Below are 20,797 nucleotides of genomic sequence, written 5' to 3'. Positions count from 1 at the left end.
TGTGGGGTTTTCTTCTTTGGAGAGTCGATGGCCTTGGATGGAGAGTGTTATTTCTTTCTTGGAGACAGGATGGCTCTTAGTAAATATAGAGTAGACTGTTTTATTGCAATTTACTTTTAACTTCCATTTATCACAGAAGGTGTTTAAGCTTTCTAAATCTTCATTTATTCTATTGGAGGCTATTGGTAGGTGCTTCGTAGTATACCACATAACTAAATCCAGGGGTGAGAATGACTGGTCACTAAAACGGAGGAAATTTTTCAGCGCTAGATCAAGAACCATCCGTGCAAAAATAACCTATAAATTTTAATTTCATTAAAATTTATTGTGATGCAATCCAAAATGTGTGTGTGAGTGAGAGAGATACAGAGAGAGAGAGTAAGAGAGAGAGAGAGAGGGAGAGAGAGAGAGACTGCTCAAAGTGAATATAGTGATAGGTACGGAAAGATTAAAGTGAAAAACTAACCGAGGTTAAAGTACTGAGTGAACTTTATTATTAGGTGTGTATGTGCTTTATTTGTTAATCGTAAATATTAAGTTAACGTATGTTTCATGTTGGCAATCGCCAGGAAAATAACGTTTTAATTGAATCCTCTGTGTGTGTGTGTGTGTATGTATCATTGTTAAGTACATGTGTGTGTGTGTGTGTGTGTGTATCATTGTTAAGTACATGAAGATGAAAAGTGAAAACTTATCGAGGCTAAAGAACTGGGTGCACTTTACTGATTTGTGTGTGTGTGTGTGTGAGAGAGATATATATATATATATATATATATATATATATATATATATATATAGAGAGAGAGAGAGAGAGAGAGAGAGCTCAAAGTGAATGTAGTGATGAATACAGAAAGATGAAAGTGAAAAATTAACGAGACTTAAGAACTGAGTGAACTTTATTGATTTGTGTGTGCACTTGCATATGTTTGTAGGTCATTCAGCGGCCCTTAAAATATATATGGGGCTGTAAGAAATATAGATTTAAGTAAGATCAAAAGCACCGGAGAAAAAGTGACTGGTTCAAATAGGGCTCACAAACGGACTCCAAGATCAAACTATCAATGTAGATAGTTTGAGGTCACCTAAAAGTCTCACCAAAACACAAGCACAGAATCCTTGTGAGAGAAATACAAAATATAGAACAACAAATCTAACGTCACACAAAAAAGAGATGATATACGAGGACAAACATATCATCTCCCAAAAACGACTATACATTTGTTTCCCTCCCTGCCAATGAATCCGGCCAGGAAAAGGATCAAGCCAAGACAAAGGCAGAAAGCAACTCTGATCCATGTAAGTCAAAAGATCCCACCAGGAAGATGATGTGATAGTGGTGCTTGCACTTGAGGTGGTACTGATCACAATGAAGGCAGTGATGATGTGGTTGTGGAGATGGTGTTACTGATGATGATGTGATAGTTGCTGTCGTAGTGGTGTGTAATTTTGATAGAGATGGTGATGATGTCATGATGGTTCAGGGGTGAGAATGACTGGTCACAAAAATGGAGTTCAAGACTTATCTATGCGACGACAACGTATAAATTTGAATTTCATTAAAAATTTACTGAGATGCAATCAAAAATGTGTCTCGCAAAAATTTCTGACTCCACTTGGAGGAATTTCAAAAGTTGAAAGTGTAATTACAACATATTGTAGTAGTAGTAAGAAAAGATGGCGGTAGGGATGATGATGTGATGGTGGTTGTAGTAGTTGTGGTAGGGATGATGTGGGGTGGTTGTAGTAGTGATAGTTGGGATGATGTGGTGGTGGAGGATGTAGTTGTATTGTTAGTAGGAATTATGATGTGGTGGTGGTTGTTGTGGTAGTGGTGGTTAGGATGATGTGATGGTAGTTGTAGTAGTAGTGGTTGTAGATGTAGTGGTGGTGGTGGTAGGGATGATGATGTGGTGGTGGTTGTAGGTAGTAGTAGTGGTGGTGGGGATGATGATGTGGTGGTGGTGGTAGGGATGATGATGTGGTGGTGGTTGTAGTAGTAATGGTGATAGGAATGATGATGTCACGGTTGTTGTTGTCAGGTGGTGGTTGTAAAAGTAGTGGTGATAGGAATGTTGATGTAGTGGTTGTGGTGAGCCTTTTTAAAGGGCGGAATCGTGATGGTGATGGGCGGAGATATACCACCATTTAGGCGGAAGATTCTCAGCCCTGTAAATCGTCAGCATATAGTATAGGGCCTTTTCTGTCTGTAATACTTCTGGTAGATCATTTATAAAAATAAGAGAGTACAGCTGAGGCAGGATCCTTGTGGGAGACCCTCTAATACTTCTGTTTGACAGTCTGTTATTAATTTTTGTTTGGATTGATCTGATACTGAGAAATTGTTTAATCCAGAAGTAGAGATTTCCATCAATTCTGTAGTCCATCATTTTTGATAACAGCCCTTTCCTCCATACTTTGTCATAGGCTTGATGGAGATCAACAAAAACCGCGACTGTATGTTTTCCATCTCGAAAGCCATCAATTATTATTTGACTTAATCTAAACAATTGATCTTCTGTTCTTTGCCCTATCCTAAAGCCTGCCTGATATTTATTTAGTAGGCCACATGTCTCCAGCCACCAGTATAATCGGTTATTTACCATTCTCTCAGCAATCTTTCCAACACATGAGGTGAGAGATATTGGTCGGTAACTTTTCGTTTCGACTGTTTCCCTCCCAGGCAAGGACTCCAAGGGCCAGGACAAAACCAAGTAATCTTATCCCAAGACAAAGACAGAAAGCAAGTTGGAAAACAGATATAGGGGTAAAGAAGACGTACTGTACCTCCCTGCCCACTATGGGAGGTCGGTAACCCCAACCAGGATAAAGACAGATATAGCCTATATATATATACAGTACAGCAGTTGAAAACAAATGGCAAAAAATTGCCAAATGCTGAAGATTGCTATACAAAAAACTGCCATACCAGATAAAACGTACTGACAAGTATACCAAACACCCCTAAGCCAAAGCAAACTTGCTTAGGCTTCTGTTATATTGCATCTTTTGATGTTAATTTTTAGAAAGTACTATTAAAAAAATAATTAGATGTACAAATGTTAATTAATCATAAACGTTTATTCATGGCTATATAAAAAATTATGTACAATAATAAAATTGGAGATTTATGTTTTACAACAGCATAATTTTAAGTATAAGTACATGGATAAAAATGTTAATGGTGCGAATATACGTCTGAACTATCAAAGCACAATCAAATACATAAATTAATCAAGCATGCGATTCTGAATCGGGCTTTGATTGAGGCTCTCCAAATTCATAATTAAGTTCAAAGTCTTCCAAGAATGACTCATCATCTTCAACTGCATTCAAATCTAAATTATTGTCTTCCTCCTTTTCCTTGTTTTGAGCTTTGCCCCATGCAGATGAGGATTCACCACTGCCAGATTCTGCTTCCGGCAGATTGGGGGAAGCACCTGCCATTGTTGGAAAGCTGTTTTTTTTTTAATAAATAAAAATAATAGAAACAAATTATTCAAGAGTAATTATTGATTATTACAAATGGATAACGGATTACATGATGTTGACTGGACTGAAAAATATATAAAGTTACCCACCAGGAGTTAAATGTTAAGATCCAAACATGCCTTCCAGGCACGAGCAAAGGATCCTACTATGAAGAATTCACTCAAATGTTTACAAAGTACAATATATTCAAAACTAAAAACAGTAATGGTACATTACAAGGAGATGATTTACAAGAAAAAAATATAGCTCTAAAAAATAACAATATCATCTTTAACTGCCTCCCTCTCAGCTTAGAATCCCTGCCAGGACTAGGAAAAAACCCGAAAAAAAAAAAAAAAGATATATGTAAATCCAGAACGAAGACGAGAGCAACATAGGAAGGAAAACAGATGCCCACCATGCGAGGTCAAAATATCCCATCTACGATGATATCTGTTTGTAACTAATGGTTTTAAGGCGCTTGTGACATATTTAAGTCATTTCAGCACCAGAAGAAAAAAGGATAGTCAAAATGAGAGAGAGCACTTGAAGGTTACTGCTCTTGTCATATCTTCAATCTCCTCGTCAAAAGTCATGCAATGAGGGAAAGTAAAATGAAACAAAGTTAGCTCTGAAAAGAATTGGTATTGATGGGTCACTAAACAAGACAAGTCACTTAACAGAGCCTTAATAAATGGCTGGCATTGGGCCTGATTTGGAAAGTAAAATCATTGAATGCAATTACAGATTAGAATGAAGACAATCCAACAGTCACCTCAATCTGGTAAACACATCCAGGACTTTCCATTGCTGCTCTTTTGAATATACAGGAAAGAAAAGGGACTGCACTGCTGGACCCTTACACACTATCATCTATCCTCATGAGTAGGTCAGAGCTGAGTTCTTTGTACAGCTAGTTGAATCTATGTGTGGGCCCGTCTTTCATCTGGCTATGCTGCAGGCGATGAACAAAACCAACCTTCTTGAAGCAGTTTGTGGTTGTTGCAGACTATGCTCTTCTCATAAGTCGAATTGTATATAGCCATGTTGACAAGATATGTCTTCAGATTGCAATGGCTTTGATCTGTGCATCCCAGTTGCGCCGACTGCATCGGAAGAGCTTGATTGGAGTCTTTGGGTCCGTTTATGGTTATCACCCGTTTCACTCCAACATGATCCCAAAATCATAATGTTGTAACTTGGAAGTCACATTAGAGGAAAAAAACATGCCTGCCATTGCTTTCCAGAACCTGACAACTAGATTAGCTTAACGGTTGTCGGTCAAACCCCTCAGCCACTCTTCAAACAGGTAAACAGTCATTCATGTATTCTTGTCTGCTTGGTAGGTAACAAGCAGTCTTCTGATCCTCTCAACTTCTGAGATTTGCTCTTCATGACAGAGTGGGTGTTTGTCACTGCCACCCATGGTTGCACACAGACACTAACTCTTTCCTTGGACATCTTGTCAGAACAAATCGGTCTAGTCTGCTTTAAAAATGGTGGATGGATGATACTTCATCATATCAGCTATGATAGTACCACGCAGTCATCCAGTGCGTTTATTTCATCTAAGACAAATCAAAATATGATTCTGAGACATTTGAACCTAGTGATCCAGCTACAGCTGCAGGTCCCGTCCTCAAGTCCGTGTTCCATGGCAAGTCGATCCACCTTCAGCACCACAAATGGTCCACTGATTGAAATGCCAAATGTCCTCAAGAGAGCCACTTAAGCAGTAAATTTTCTACTACACCATGTTGTGCCATGTGCCGTCTCTTAGCAGTGCAACTTCATTCAAACTCTTCCAAGTTATGAAGCCTTTTTTAGCTAGTCAATACATACATGAATTGTTTCAATGTAGCAAAAGCGACATGAATGTTTTCACAAAGAAAACAAACAATGGAAATGACTCCTTCAAAACGACATCCAGTTTGTATCAATCGAGAATCAATATACAGTGCAGCACATAAATCTCGACCAAGTTGAGGCCGGGTCTGTTTGAGATTTCCGTGTTGTGCATTTTACAAAGAATACGAAGAAGAATGTGAGGGAGGGGGAGGGTGTGTGGTTTCGGCGAGGTCCCATTATAATGGAGTGTAGTTATGTGCGTCTTGTTTCTTTCAATAACAAGTGAAATAATTTTCCCCTTTATGTGTGACCGTGGTATAATAAGATAGCACATCCCATTGATGATTACATACTCAATCCTCAATTATCTCCCTCACCTCATCTTCCCATCCCCTGATCACTACAATAACAGTAACTAGACCTATAAATAAGCTCTATAAAAATTGACCGAAACCCTTCGTAATTCGTAGCAGAAAAATCCAAAGAATCAGAAGAATAATAAACAGCAAGCTTGCTTGCATAAAACAAATTTGCGTGGAAATTAATTAGACTACTTACCATTGTTCCTTATAATTAGGTACCCAATCAGTGAAGAAACTAGAAACGGTCAACCAGTTTGTTTACAATGTGAGGCAATTGAGATGTGCTTGTAGCAATCATATAACTTTCGATTTGAAGGTGTCAACATAACGCAAGTAAATGTGGTCAATTTTGGTTTCGACGAAACAGTGAAATTATCGCTCAGCGGCTCAGTCAAAATTGGCTAGCATTGGGATCATGACAGGTTTGGAAAGTGAAAAAATAATTTCACAAAGGCTGCGTGAAAATACACCGGCAATTCTAAAGAGCGTCGCTTAGCCTTGGCAATTTATCCATCGTTAATTTAAACGGCCCACCAGCTATGCGAAACGCTGTGGAACATTCTTAATTACTTTACGGTCACTTGACTATGATTCATAAATTCTTTCCTTTTTTTTAATATTTGAATTTGACGAATTGACTGATTTCAGTTAATTGACTGAGAATTTACAGGTCTGTAACTGTTAATGTAACGTCACAGCCTCAGGTCATCATTGCCCCAACTGGTACTGGTTAGAGTAAGACATCTTGTGATCACACACTGGTCAATCATGCTTAGCACCCCCCCCCCCCCTTCCCTTATATACACACAAGATCATACTCCACACACGAGCTTAACACATACATTTAATGCCACATAAAGCGCAATGGCAGTTCTCATTTCTGTTCAATACAAACATGAAGCCAACTAATTTTATCAACAAATGCAAAAGTTAAGGTATATGTAGTTTGAGAATTCCGTGTTAGCTTTCGATAGTGTTCGATTTTTTTTTTTTTGTTTGTTGCTTTAGGTCTCTTCCAACACAATTGAGGTTATATGAGAGACCGCTGAAACAAAAAAACAAGCAATCTAACAAAAATAGTACAAATGTAAATCAAAATCATAACCTAAAGATATCATAATCTAAATTATAAATAACCAAGAACAAACAGGCAGAAGATTTACAGAAAAAAAAATATCCCCTGTCAAAAATACAATCACAAACCAAAGAAGCAGGATAGGCTAGTAAAGAGAAGAAGAAACGACATCACTATCGGATCGTACACCCATGCGAACATCATAGGTATATGATTCAAGGGTGATGCTCCCATCCAACCACCCGCGATAGTGTTCGAGATTTTCATGTTGCAAGTACAATGAAAAGAGGGATAAAAACTGAGAATTTACGGGGATTTCTGTGAATTCGAGATTTTTTTTCGTGCTGCAATGTAATAGCATACAATTTCATGATAGACTTACTTAACATTTGCCCACTGGTGGACATACTTCTTCCAGGCTTTGATCTGTGCATCCCAGTTGCGTCGACTGCATCGGAAGAGCTTGATTGGAGTCCTTGGGTGCCGTTTACGGTTATCACCTCTTTCACTCCTACAACATGAAAAACAACAATAATAATAATAATAATAATAAAAACAACAACAATAATAATAATAATAATATAATGTAGCTAAGTCCCCAAACAGTGAAGCTCTAAAAACATTAATAAATAAATAAATAAAACATCACCTCGCTCCATTATCTTATCCAAGACAAGTACTCGCCTTGTATCACTCATCGCCAATCTGTTTCGGCTGACGACATAAAACCAGGAGTGTCTACAGAATTCATGCAATTGAACACAGGTGTCAAATTATGACATACAACATAATGGAGTTGATTTTTTCCCCCTGAAGTTCTCCCAATTCATGAAACATTAAAAACAAATTTAGAGATTATGATGGTACAACAAATAAAATAAAACATTTGTTTCCCAGATGTATATTCCGGCATGAACATTAGATATGACATCAAAAATGTCTGGGACGTTGGAAAAGGCAGAATTCTGATTTTAAAAAGTAGAAAATTAAGAGCACTGGTAAATCCATTCACTCAAGGGGATAGAAGAATTAGCAAGAGTAACCTCCCTGCCCACTATGAAAGATCAAAAGAGCCATTCCCATGTGTGGACCTATGAAGAACCCACTGGCCAAGGGGGTTCCGAATATTGCAGTTATTGAGTTTTCTTCAATAAAGCTTAAGCCAATGGATCAATGTTTTATTTTATATTGTTATTGAGGGTACTAGAGAGTTTGTGACACTTTTAGGTGTCAATTCAGCTTCAGTAAACAGGAGAGAAGAGGGTCAGTAAAAAAATTAAAACAAAGAGGACTGGTTCAAATCAGCATAAAAGTCCATTTCAGACACAAACACAGGAACACATTAATTCTTGGTTGTATATTCAATTTCACAATCTCGTTCTGAAATAGTGATGAAAATAGCAATTTGTCAAAAAGGAGGAAAATTGCACGGTCCATTGATCAAAAACAAGCAAAGGGGGGGAGGGGGGGGGGGGGGGAGAAAGGAAATATCGACCATAGTAATTTATGAATTGATCTTCTGATATCGATATCAAAAAGAAAATGAAGAAAGAAAAAAAAAAAAAATCTCTCCCCTTCCAATTCAACTACCACTGGTCTTCTGTGTCAATTGTTACATCTCAAACAGTATAAAAAACAGGACGCATCAAATTTCACAAAACTGAGCACAGGTGTCAAAAATATGACTTAAAGACATAACAGTGATTTTGTATTTTGATGAAAATGACAAGTCAAAATTGGCGGAAGATTTATGAGAATTTCCCAAAATCCAGCAGAAGATTATCATCACTGGAAATAGTACTGCTTTGAGACAGTAAGTCGCATATACTTACTTAGGTACTGTCTTAGCATACAACTGGTAGGATTCTGTCATTTTTCCATAAGCAATTTGCTTTTCCCGTCTTTCAACAATCATCCTGTCTCTGTGGAAGAAAGAAATATATATGAATCACAATAAATTCAGTCTGTGCTAGAACGTCAAAATAGGTAAATATAAAACCTATAAAAAATATGACGAGATTCAAAACAATTATCATATCCACAAAGTTATAAAAAGAACAAAATTGGAAAAAAGTTAATTTTCAAACCAAAACAACCCATATCAAGATTTAGCAAATACATGTGATTTAGTGAAAAACCACAAAACCCAAAATATTTTTTAAAGAACACAGGGATGATATGAAAATATGAAAAAAAAAAAAACAACAACATGACACTAACTCTTCGATTTCAGGGTTGAGAAATTCATCTCCCTCTTCCTCATTTTCTGATTTCTCCTGTGGTGGTAAATCAAGACGTCTGCGAAATTTTTGTCTGATGACAAAAAGTGTTAAACAATTGTTAAGAAACAAAATCTGATTAGTATAAAAATCCAAACATTAGATCTTGGCTATGGATTAAAGAAGACAGAAATTATGTTAATAAATCAATAAAAAATATAAAAACAATGCAAGTCAGTAACTGACCGAACAATAATCATACTTAATAATAAAAAACAAAACAAAAATATTGTGGAAACTGGTTAAACTGTTAAACTCAAAATAGCTATATTGTAAAAAAAGCCCAACAAAAACAAATAAAACTAAGAGTCTGCTTAAAGCCGAAACATCTGTATCGCACACCATTTATGAGGTTAACTATCTGATTACAATGGAAATTATGCACAGGATGCGTGTTTATTGATTGGATTTTTGGTCAACAGTTGATCCATATGGCAAGCTTGTCTGATTCAATATCTTGTAAAATAGGTGGAAAATGAAAATCATGATTTCAGAAAAAAAATCTTTAAAAAAAAGTAAAGCCAATCAACCAATGAGTTTTTAAGGGGCAGGGTTTGCCACCCCAGAAAAATATTGAAATTAGCAAAATGAGGCATTCTAGGACTCTATTTAGAGTGTGTAAAATTTACTCAATTTGTTAGATTTCGATTCACTGAGCATAGAAAAAGTTCATTAAAACTAAGACCAAAATATAAAGTGATGGCTGAATAAAATCAAATCAAATAAAAAAATGAAAAATTAACGTAAAGACAATAATAACATACTCCTCAACATTCATATCCAACATAGGATAGGGACATTCCTCTGCTTCGGAAGATTTGTTTCTTTTACTAGGACTGGTTGCCTTAGGTTCTTCATTCTCTTTTTTGTTATTTCCATCATCCCTGGCAGATCTCCGTCTGAAACCAATATAAAAATAATACAGACCTGTAAATTGACTGAAACTTTCGACAAACTACAGACATGAATTTTAAAATAAATGAGTGCAGTATAAGAAAGGAAAGAGATAAGAGACAATGTATTACTATTTCTTAAGTGCCTTGTAGAAGTAGAAGAAATGTCACTAACTTACTAGCAATTATTTTTCCAGCAGCCACTTATCTCATCAATTCCTCACATCTTTAAATCTTGTGTATAATCCAAAGATGTGAAAATAAAGGAATCGAAGTTAACAGTGACAGACATTGAACAGTATGAATGTGAGAGTGAAACACTGGCAGAAAACTAATTTGTGCGGGAATTAATTAATTACAACTGTTTCTTATAATTAGCTACCCAATCAGTAAAAAATGGTCGAACAGTTTGTTTACAACACGAGGTAATCAAGATGTTTTAGCTCTTGTCGCAAGCAATCACAAACTTTCAATTTGAAGAAAGTTTCTATACAACATACTTCTGGAGTTTGCATTTCACTTCCCACCATGTAAATGTGGTGAATTTTGGCTTAGAAAAAACAGTTAAATTTATCGCTCAGCGACTCAGTTAAAAGTTGACAACCTTTGGGATCACGACAGTTTGGGAAGAGAAAAAAAAACTTCACGAAGGCTGTGTAAAAATACACTGGGATGTGTTCAGATACAATTCTAAAAAGTGTCACTTAACCATAGCAATATATCTACTGTATAATCGACCCATGGGCTATATTGGCGCTCTGGAACATTCCCAATTACATTACGTTCATTTGACTACGTTTTATGAGTTCATCCTTTCCCAAGTATTTGAATTTGACAAATTGAGTGATTTCAGCTAATTTACAGGTCTGATTAATAGGAATTGATAAATTATGACAAGTGATCACATTCAATACAAAACGGTTTGCAAAAGTTAAAACAATGCCTGGTTCGATAAAAATAACAAATGGGTCTAGGTAGCTCTATTGGTTGAGTACTGCTTAACTCATGAACAGAGCCATCACAAACTAAAACAATTTGAGCCACAGAAACTTTTTGTTTCTACTAACCTTGGATCAACTCTTGAGGTCCTCTGTTCCGGATTCAAAGGGCTTCTCAATGGACTGAGGCCATCTATCTCCCGTCTATAATTTGGTCTGGACGCATTATTATCTGGAGTGGATCTTCAATTAAGGGATATATATTAAGTTAAAAACAAATTTCTAAATCCAAAATAATCAGAGATATTGAGAGATAAAAAATGAAAGTTTCAATGACCAAAATAATAGCCCACAAAATTAAGTCAAACCTGACCATTACGACCATAAAAACCAATTAAAATGGGTCATACAAGAGAGGCAGCTGGCAGAGCAAAACAAGAGTGATGAAATGTGCTATACTTTTGTTATATTAATTACTATATCACTTTAACATTGTATTCTCCACTGACCCAATGAATCGACAATGATGTAGATGGAGAATTCAGAAACTGCAACTCTCCCCATAACAACCTCTGAATCTTGTATTTTCAAGGGTTGATTTTGGCATTCCATGAAAACTAAGATTCTTGCATTAGTGTATTTTCCACTTTGTTTTATCTTTATGCTTGTTACAACAATCCCAAAGTTTCGTTTTCTGAACCATGTGAAGTTTTTGCAGCACCAAACAAAGTTTTACCCAAGGTGATTAATGGAGACAGTCAAGATGAGTAGTCGTTTGATCAGAATATATCTGCATCTCTTCGAGCAAAGGATCCCAACCAATCCCATTTCAGCAAAATGAAGAGAGGAAAACCATGTCAAAAACATAAAATACATAAGTAGAAAAAAAGAAAAAAGATGGCACAACTTTATTTTATTCATTAGAAAGGTTACAAAACAAACACATACACACACAAGATAAAAATGTAATTGAGTGTTACCTCTGTCTTCTTGGACGTGCAGGGCTTTTGAGTGGACTATGACAATCACTTGAATTGGAATGGTCCTCCCCATGATTTTCACATCTGGTTGAGAAGATGAGATGTAATTAAGCACAAAATACTTTTCATACATGCCTATAACAAAGAAAAAAAGTAGTTTAAGTCTATGGTCTTTCGAAAGATATAAGCATTGATTCAATATTGGGTGTAGAAAATTTGTTAAACAATTGATACCTAGGCTCTGATTAAAAACAAATTCCCACCATTCACCACAAGGGGATTATTTTCTCCTTAAAATTTCACGTCAAAGGACTGTTGTGTCCCAAAAAGAGAGGTGTAATGCTTTTGTTTGTTTGTTGCTTTAGGTCGCTTCCAACACAATTGAGGTTATATGAGAGACTGCTGAAACAAAAAAACAAGCAATCTAACAAAAATAGTACAAATGTAAATCAAAATCATAACCTAAAGATATCATAAGCTAAATTATAAATAACCAAGAACAAACAGGCAGGAGATTTACAGAAAAAAAAATATCCCCTGTCAAAAATACAATCACAAACCAAAGAAGCAGGATAGGCTAGTAAAGAGAAGAAGAAACGACATCACTATCGGATCGTACACCCATGCGAACATCATAGGTATATGATTCAAGGGTGATGCTCCCATCCAACCACCCGCAATGCTTTTGTAGAAAAAGTAGAAAGTATTTGGAAAAAGAAAGAAGAACTGTCGAACCTCATTGAAATTACAAATTCTGACATTATTTTAAAGGAACTGAAACCTGGCTAAAGAACGAAATAGCAAACAGTGAATTTGACATATCAGACACATTTGAAATATACAGAAACGACAGGAAAAAATCAATGCAAAAGAGGGGAAGGGGGTATTATGACTGGCATAAAGAAAACAATAAATTAATTAAAATATTAAATTTACAAAGGAAAACAAAGTAGACTGACCCACTTTATTTTGCAAAATAGCAATGACAAAAAACTACCCCGACAGAGATATTAAAAGCATGAAAACAATTTGCAATAGTTTCAAAAAAATAACACACAAATACAACAAGTCAACAATCTGGATCGGAGGGGAAATCAATCTGCCAGACATAGAATGGGCAGACAGCTCGATTCAGAGTAAGAGATGCCCAAAAGATTAATTAATTATTAATTCAATATTCACGGAAGCGATGACAGACTGTGGCCTACAACAAATTGTGAAGGAAAACACATGAGAAAACTCACTCCTTGACTTGTTTTAAACAAACCACCCATCACATGTTGACAAAGTATGTATCTTATCTGGTCTTAGTGATCATCATACAGTACAAGTTGATAACCCTGTCAAACCTAAGACAAAAAGACAAATCTATACATGGAAACATTCAAATATTCCTAAAATGAAACAAGAAACTAAACACCTTCCCAATGTATTCTTGGTAAAGTTTACCATCGACTCGTGACACTTGTGACCAATGCAGGGATGCCACCAGGCAAAATTTAAAAAGCCTGAAAACTTGCGCGGACGAGATACAAATCAACGTCAAGGGCTTTGTTGGGATTTGAAAAATATCAAATTTGGAATATTGTTTCAGTACTTATTATTGCAATTGAGAGCAAATAACACACAAAAGAAAGGAGAGTTAACAGTTTTCAAATTGATAAAATAAGGTGCTGAAAACAAAATATAGACAAATTAATATCAATAGCTATCAGGGCTGTGAATGACTGGTCACATAAAAGGAGAAAATTTTTCATTGTGAAAATCATGACCCACCCATGCAACCATAACCTATAAATTTGAACTTCACTCAAATTCACTGAGATGCGATCCAAAATTTGTCTCGCAGCAATTTCTGACACGACTCGGAGAATTTCAAAAGTTGAAAGTGTAATTACATTTGGTGGTTGTAGTAGGGATGATGATGTGGTGGTGGTTGTAGTAGTAGTGGTGGTAGTGATTATAGTCGTACTGATCGTATGGATAATTGTGTGGTGGTCGTTGTAGTAGCTGTGGTAGGAATGATGATGTAGTGGTAGTTGTAGTAGTAGTGGTGGTAGGGATGTTGTGGTGTTATTTGTAGTAGTAGTGGTGCTAGGGATGATGGTGTGGTGGTGGTTGTAGTAGGAGTTGTGGTGGTTGTAGTAGGAGTTGTGGTAGGGATGATGTGGTAGTGGTGGTAGGGATGATGATGTGGTGGTGATTGAAGTAGTAGTAGTAGTAGTAGTAGTAGTAGTAGTAGTAGTAGTAGTAGTAGTAGTAGTAGTAGTAGTGGTCTTAGAGATGATGTGATGGTGGTTGTAGTAGTAGTGGTGGTAGGGTTGATGATGTGGTGGTGGTTGTAGTAGTGGTGGTCTTTTAGAGATAATTGTGTGGTGGTGGTTGTAATAGTTGTGGTAGGAATTATGATGTGGTGGTAGTTGAAATAGTACTGGTGGTAGGGATGATGTGGTGTTATTTGTAGTAGTAGTGTTGGTAGGGATGATGATGTGGTTGTGGTTGTAATAGTAGTGGTTGTAGAGATGATGTAGTGGTTTTGGTGAGTGTTTTTTATTCAGTGATAATAATAGCAATTTGTCAAAAAGGAGGAAAATGTCTCCGTCTATCGGTCAAACGTAAGCAAAGTGTAAAAATAACAGGAACATAGTTTTGTATTGGTATCATGTAATATATTACTATTACTAGTATAAATCCATTCTCATCATTAAACATAAATTTTACTTTTTGTAAACATTTAATGAATTGTCCTTTCCACATGTTAAAGGCCTACAATGTTATTCAAATAAAAGGCCAGAGGGTGTTGTTTTGTTTTGATTTTTGCTTTATAAAGCAGGCTACAATATCTTTTATTTTTTTTACCGAAACCTAATGTTATTCAGCTTATAAATTATAAATACAACCCAAGAATCTCACAAAGTTAAAGCCATAGTCAAAAGGTAAAAAGAAAGAAGAATAAACTAAGCCAATCACCATTGCTTTATTCTAATGTTTTATCTCTGTATAACCAGATGATTTAATGGATGGTTGCGAAAGAAATAGAGAGAGAGAGAGAGAGAGAGAGAGAGAGAGAGAGAGAGAGAGAGAGAGAGAGAGAGAGAGAGAGAGAGAGAGAGAGAGAGAGAGAGAGAGAGAGGAACTTCTCTACCAGAATAATTTATGAATTGATCTTAGGAATTCTATATCAAAAGAAAAGAAGAAGAAAAGAGAAATGGAAAGAAAAAAAAAACAGAGAGAGAGAGAGAGAGAGAGAGAAAGAGAGAGAGAGATTTGTCCCTCCCCTTCCCCTTCAACCATCAACTAGCTAATCAAAGAACACCACTGGTCGTCTGTGTCAATTGTGACATCTGGTGCCATTCAGTCTGGCCCGACGTCATAAAAATGGGACCTTCACTAAATTTCACGAGACTATTGCACAGGTGTCAAAATATGACATAAGACATAATAGTGATTTTGTGGTTTTGAGGGAAATGTTTGACACGGCAAATTCATCGAAAAATCACTGTATATTTATTTTTAAAATTTTTTAAAAAGGAGGAATTGTGATGGGGATGGGCGGAGATAAAATATCATTTAGGTGCCCAAATATTTGACTGGCGGTGACAGCCCCTATTATTCACCCGGCGAAAATGTTTCCGCTCAAATCTCGATGCGATTTTTTTCTTCTTTAAATTTATTTATTTATTTTTTTTTTTTGAATAGTGACGACGGACAAAAACCGGAGGTTCCGGATTAAAACCGGCTGGTGGTTAAAAAAACCGGATTTCCGGCTAAAACCGGAAAAGTGGCATCGCTGACCAATGGGAACATTTACCAGCAATAACAAATCTATCCTAAATGCCTTGGGACCCTCACCACAAATCAGAAACCCAAGAAATTGAATGAATACAAAACAGAGCAGTGAAATTTATAAATCAAAGCAACAAAGATAAAAAACATGAAATGATTTAACTCTCGAACCACTACAACAAAGAAAGCGTGACAAAGTAACAATATTTTGCAAAAGCCATCAAGTTGAATTACCCCTCTGTGATATTCAACCAAAAAAGAGGAAGTTTTCAAAGTTTATGGTTCCCCACTTAAGAGTGGATGCCCACTTGTACTCGTTCATAGCATCGACATTAAGAAAGTGGAATTCTCACATCTTCAATGAAAGAAAAATGCTGTGGTTTGTAGAATCTTCAAAATTTGAAGTTACAGACTGAAAAGGAGGAGGAGGAGGAGGAGGAGAAGAAGAAGAAGAAGAAGAAATGCTAAAAGTCTAGCTCATCAGGGTCAAATTGTTCCCCCCTTTAGCCACCTCACTCAAAAACTGACACTTAAAAGTCCTGTTTGGTTATTATTTTTTTAATTTATAAAATACTCCTTTTTATCATTTATGACAAAACCAAAAAAATCCCCAAAAATCCCAAAACAACCCATTTATTTTACGTCAAATTAATCCACAAGACTAGTATCTTTTTTAAATATATGCTTTTTGGTTCTGTCTATATACCCAAATATTCTCTCCCTCCAATGTGACTTGAGACTCAAGACAAAATTAATGGCTCAATTTATATCAAGGCAGAGCGAATACAATGTAATCAAAGAAGAAAGAGCAAAGCAGGATAAAACAAGTTGATAACCTAAGGTATGGTAGATCAATAATTAATGGTACTATGGCCAAGCCAAATACCTGCTCCTTCTAAGCCGGTGTCTCAGATCTGTAGCATCAAGAACCTCACTGTGCATTTCACTTTCAGTTTCAGTTCTTGGTGGCACAAATACGTTATGGGTTGGTTCCATTCTGTCTCTGGATGAAAAACAACGTGTACAAGTACATAACAAAACTCTTAATATAATTTCCATTAGTCAAAGCAATTCCCTTGTATTACAGATTGACATCAAATAAAACTTACACATCCATATCAATGAAGAAAAGATTACACATCCATCTAAATTAATGAAAACAGGAACATATGAATCTGAAGCAAACATAAATCGAGAAAACTGATCAACAATTAGATTTTAAAAATCTTGATACAGGATCAAATTCTCTTCAGGTCAACTAAAGACATGAGACTTATTCAATTCTAAGTGGTGGTGTTTATGGCAACGAAAACTTGAACGTTCAAAAAATACATTTGACAATATACCCAGACATAGTTTTTGGCAAATTCTTTAAGTTTACCAGACAAAATAGTACAGTGGTGATTGCCTGAATGCCCGGTGGTTGGGAAGCAGAAAAAAAACCAGGCATTTAGACGACGTTGATTAAGTGCAAGATAAATATATAAACATTCATATCACACATTTCAACTGATTCAAAATAATAATTGAGCTCCACAATGCTTTGTTTGTTCCACCAAATTTCCATCACAAATAATAGTAAAAGATGTCTACTAAGCATCCTCTGTTTGTAGGAGAGCTTAAAAAATGTAACTGTCTAAAACTAGGTCACATCTCCTGTAATAAGGGTTAATGTGGTTTCTTAATGCCTTGCATAAGGCCAGGGCCAGTTTTCCGATCATTGTTACCCAGTACCCACATTTGCTATAGAATTGTTCATTCCCTGTTTCGTCCTTTCTTCAAATTTCTGCCATGTCTCCTCTCCTATCCATTGTTTCTTTGGGAGGTGTGGTCTTCCAAGCACTTCTTCACATATCCCTGTGATGGCCATGTTGTACATGTATCCGTGTCCTCCAGCTCATACGTTTGAAGCACTTCAAAGCAATTTTGGAGTGAAATTCTAAATGTTGTTTTTTGTGTTTGGTTGTTTCAGCTTATTGATATTTGTGAGCGTCCCTGACAGTCACATTTTTCGAAAGCCCAATGTCTCCTGAGCATTTTAATCTTTATTTGAAGCAAATCTGGTGATTTTTCATGAAGTTATGGTCATATGAATGGGCTAGGGTGTGAAACCCTAATTTTGAGAAATTCGCTTCCATTTCCATAGTTGAAATTAAGTATAATAATTACCTTCAAAAAAAAAAAATTAAATAAAATATTTAGGAGTAGAATTCTATTAAAATATATCATCAACAGGCCTGTAAATGGTTGGTTAAAAAATTGTCGGAACTTTTTGAACACGCGAAAATAGACACAACAGGACAAAAATATGGACACAACACAGATATGACATGTCAATTGTCAAATCATGTCACTTTCCCCTACTTATTTATAACGAGGTCCTTATTTTATGGTATCAAAAAAAAAAAAATCCCAATTATTTGAGGTCCCAGGTCTGAGTTAATTGTAAAATGAAAGGAAGAAAACAATTCCTACCCTTTTGAAGGATGTGTATCCCGACGTCTAGCACTCGACACGGGAAGCTGCATATCTTCGCTCCTGTTTGTGTTAAATGTTTACGCTGATTCTTTCGTTTATTTGGATTAATTCTTATAGAAGAAGAAGAAGAAGACGACGACGAAGAAGAAGAAGAGGAGGTGGTGCGGTGGTGTGAGAGCTTTCAAAGAAGAATATATATTTCGAAGAAAAATAATTATTTCGCATTATTTTTTTTTTCCGTCTCACATCGGGACGGAACCAAAGAAATATAGAGTATGAGAAATAAGAACCGGAGATATGCATGTGTGTCGGTAGCAAAATAGAAAGAAACCTTCCGGTCCGGTTCGACACACTTCTGTGTGTGCGTTATTTACTGTGTATGTGTGAGGACGACTCGCGCAAACTTTGCGACCTCTCTCTCGCTGGCTGTGCACAGTAGCCAAGCAGTGAATACATAAACGTCTAGCGGAGCGTGTAGGTGGCATGATAATATTATAGTAAATTATAGCTAACTGATAGACGGCATGTTTCATCTTTGATGCGACAAATAAGTTTTTTTGTTTTGTTTATTTAAGTCAGCATTTGAAACGGAATAAAATCTAATTTTTTCGAGGAACGAAATAAAAGTCTTTTATTTTATTTTTTATTGGTTCTGTTCTTTGGCGTTACGAATTTTATTTTTACTATTATCTTTTTATTTTTTTTTAGCACTTATAGAGCAAAATTGTACTGTCGGAAATCCGACAATAGACGGAAGATTTACAGGCCTGCATCAATATGTAGAAAAATGTTTGATCTAACGATTTTTGATGAGAACTCATTTTCCATAAAAATTGACCTCTTGACTATAATCGTCAATATCTCTGAAGCTTTTCACTATGCGACTGATTATCTCAAGGACGCCCACATTTTACTCTAGGGTTTTTCTTGCCACAACAAGGTGATGGTCTGAACCGATGTCTAGGCCTCACCTAGCTCGTACATCTAGTAATGACCTTCTGTACCATTGTCTCACAATGACATGGTCTATTTGGTTTTCTGTCTGATGATCTGGAGACACTCATGTAGATTTATGACAAAACGTGTGGGAAAAGTGTGCCGTCAATCACAAGGTTGTTTGTAGTACAGAACTCAGCCAAAAGTTCTCCATTCTCATTCATCTGACCAATGCCATACCTTCCAATTCCATGCTCTCTCTCTACATTGGTGCCTCCATTGCATTTACATCCCCGTGAGTATCAGCACATCTCTGTTTGGGATATATCTACCATTGCCTGTAGTTGAACATAGAAGCTGTCTTTAATTTCTTCCTCTACTGTTTTGCGCGGGCATAGAACATGCCTAGGGACACCTTATGGAAACGAGAAGAGAAACGTGCAGTAATGATACAATCATTCCAGGAGGCTTTTAGCAGTTGCTTTGGATAAAAGGAGGCCTCCTGCTTCATGGTGATCGCTAATCTCTTTTCCAGAATATAGAGATTTCTCCTGTTTGGAATTATGTCTCTTCCGTAGCCATTCCAACAGACATCGCATAATAATAATAATAATGCCATATGGGTGAGATTGTATCTCTGTTCGTCTCTGCCACTGCTTGAGCACATCTACCAGGCTCCCAGAGCATTCTCACATTTCACGTTCCTAATAGTAACAGGATGGGCTTTTTCTGTGATAATCTTGGAGGCTTACTTAAGGGTGTTCTTGGACTAAGTAAGTAAGAGAGTAAGAGGGGTCGTCAGCTCTGCAGCTCCCTGGACTGGTGGGTCGCGTCATCATTCTGGTTGGAAGTTGGAGCTCCTGGTCTCCCAAGAACAGAATTTGTGGTTATAATGTTGCAGGTTTCTGTAACTTGCTACTTTCGAATGGACCGTCGCATAACGCCTAGGCCTACTAGGCCCAGACTTTGAGGACCAGGATTAATTTTGGAGATTCACATCGAGTAGACTGGTTACTCTCCCGAGAGTTAGTCTACCCGTTTTTCTATTGGTATGGACCATGGAAGGGTTTCAAAATGTGATCGGTCAATGAGGCTACTGTCACTAGCATGTAACATGTAGACCGAATTGAATATGAATAAAAGTAATAGAGATCAACACAAACGTCACACCCGGACTGCTAAGACTTAAGTCTAAGACTAAGATGTCCACTAATACTACTGAACTGCTAACGCTTTTTCAGGTTCACTTCACATTCGGTTATTAGTTATAATCAGACAAATAAAATTGTCGACATACCTGTGGAGATTAGAATCTTCTTCAATGGCCCAGCTACGAACAGATTCATTAGACTCACTCATTTTTAGAGTTCAGATTCTCTTTACAAGTTATAAAATAATGTCTTGTCAGGCGGTTTCAGATTTAGTTTCTGTTCACTGTTCACTGTTCACTCACTGTTCCAGTTGGCGCGCAGGGTTGCCAGATTATTTTTCAACAAAATGCCAGGGGAAGACTCAAAAAATGCCAAAAACACTCAAAAAAATGCCAAAGTCTGTTGACTCCCACCCCCACTAAGAAAACTACTCACTTTTGATAGACAATTTACTATCATATCCTGGTGGCTTGCGTGTTTTCTTTTCTTTTTCTTTTTTTTCTTTTTTTTTTTTTTGAATTATACTAAATTTCCTGTTGGGGTAATTTTTTACCTACTGACTACTAAGTGGAGTGCTAAACCACTACACCACGGTTGGATCTT

At 36.5% G+C, this 20,797-nt stretch overlaps 1 protein-coding gene across 2 annotated transcripts; it reads right to left on the bottom strand.

Moving 5' to 3' along the window:
• Window positions 1–3,059: 3,059 nt before the first annotated feature.
• Window positions 3,060–20,516, bottom strand: LOC144964610 (uncharacterized). Of its 2 annotated transcripts, XM_078899081.1 has the most exons (9): window positions 20,341–20,516; window positions 16,516–16,632; window positions 11,844–11,927; window positions 10,993–11,106; window positions 9,797–9,931; window positions 8,974–9,066; window positions 8,586–8,675; window positions 7,136–7,264; window positions 3,060–3,454 (listed from the first exon to the last, which is right to left on the bottom strand). In XM_078899081.1, exons 1-9 carry the CDS (start codon window positions 20,400–20,402, stop codon window positions 3,232–3,234), a joined length of 1,047 nt encoding a protein of 348 aa, XP_078755207.1. In that variant the 5' UTR covers window positions 20,403–20,516; the 3' UTR covers window positions 3,060–3,231. The 2 variants fall into 2 exon arrangements, with proteins under 2 accessions (XP_078755207.1, XP_078755208.1); XM_078899082.1 differs by lacking the exon at window positions 8,974–9,066.
• Between the last annotated feature and the right edge of the window lie 281 nt (window positions 20,517–20,797).

The sequence above is a fragment of the Berghia stephanieae genome, chromosome 2, assembly GCF_034508935.2.
Source record: "Berghia stephanieae isolate SIO BIC M18660-M18661 chromosome 2, UCSD_Bste_1.3, whole genome shotgun sequence".
Taxonomy (NCBI): Eukaryota; Metazoa; Mollusca; class Gastropoda; order Nudibranchia; family Aeolidiidae; genus Berghia; species Berghia stephanieae.
This window is presented reverse-complemented; position numbering and strand designations above follow the sequence as displayed.

Excerpts from the sequence above, each read along its gene's own strand:
- LOC144964610 (XM_078899081.1), bottom strand. The coding sequence starts at position 20,402 with ATGAGTGAGTCTAATGAATCTGTTCGTAGCTGGGCCATTGAAGAAGAT. Across the intron at positions 11,928-16,515 it reads CACCGGCTTAGAAGGAGCAG|ATGTGAAAATCATGGGGAGG; the intron begins GTATTTGGCTTG and ends CTTCTCAACCAG. Across the intron at positions 7,265-8,585 it reads TATGCTAAGACAGTACCTAA|GAGTGAAAGAGGTGATAACC; the intron begins GTAAGTATATGC and ends TTCATGTTGTAG.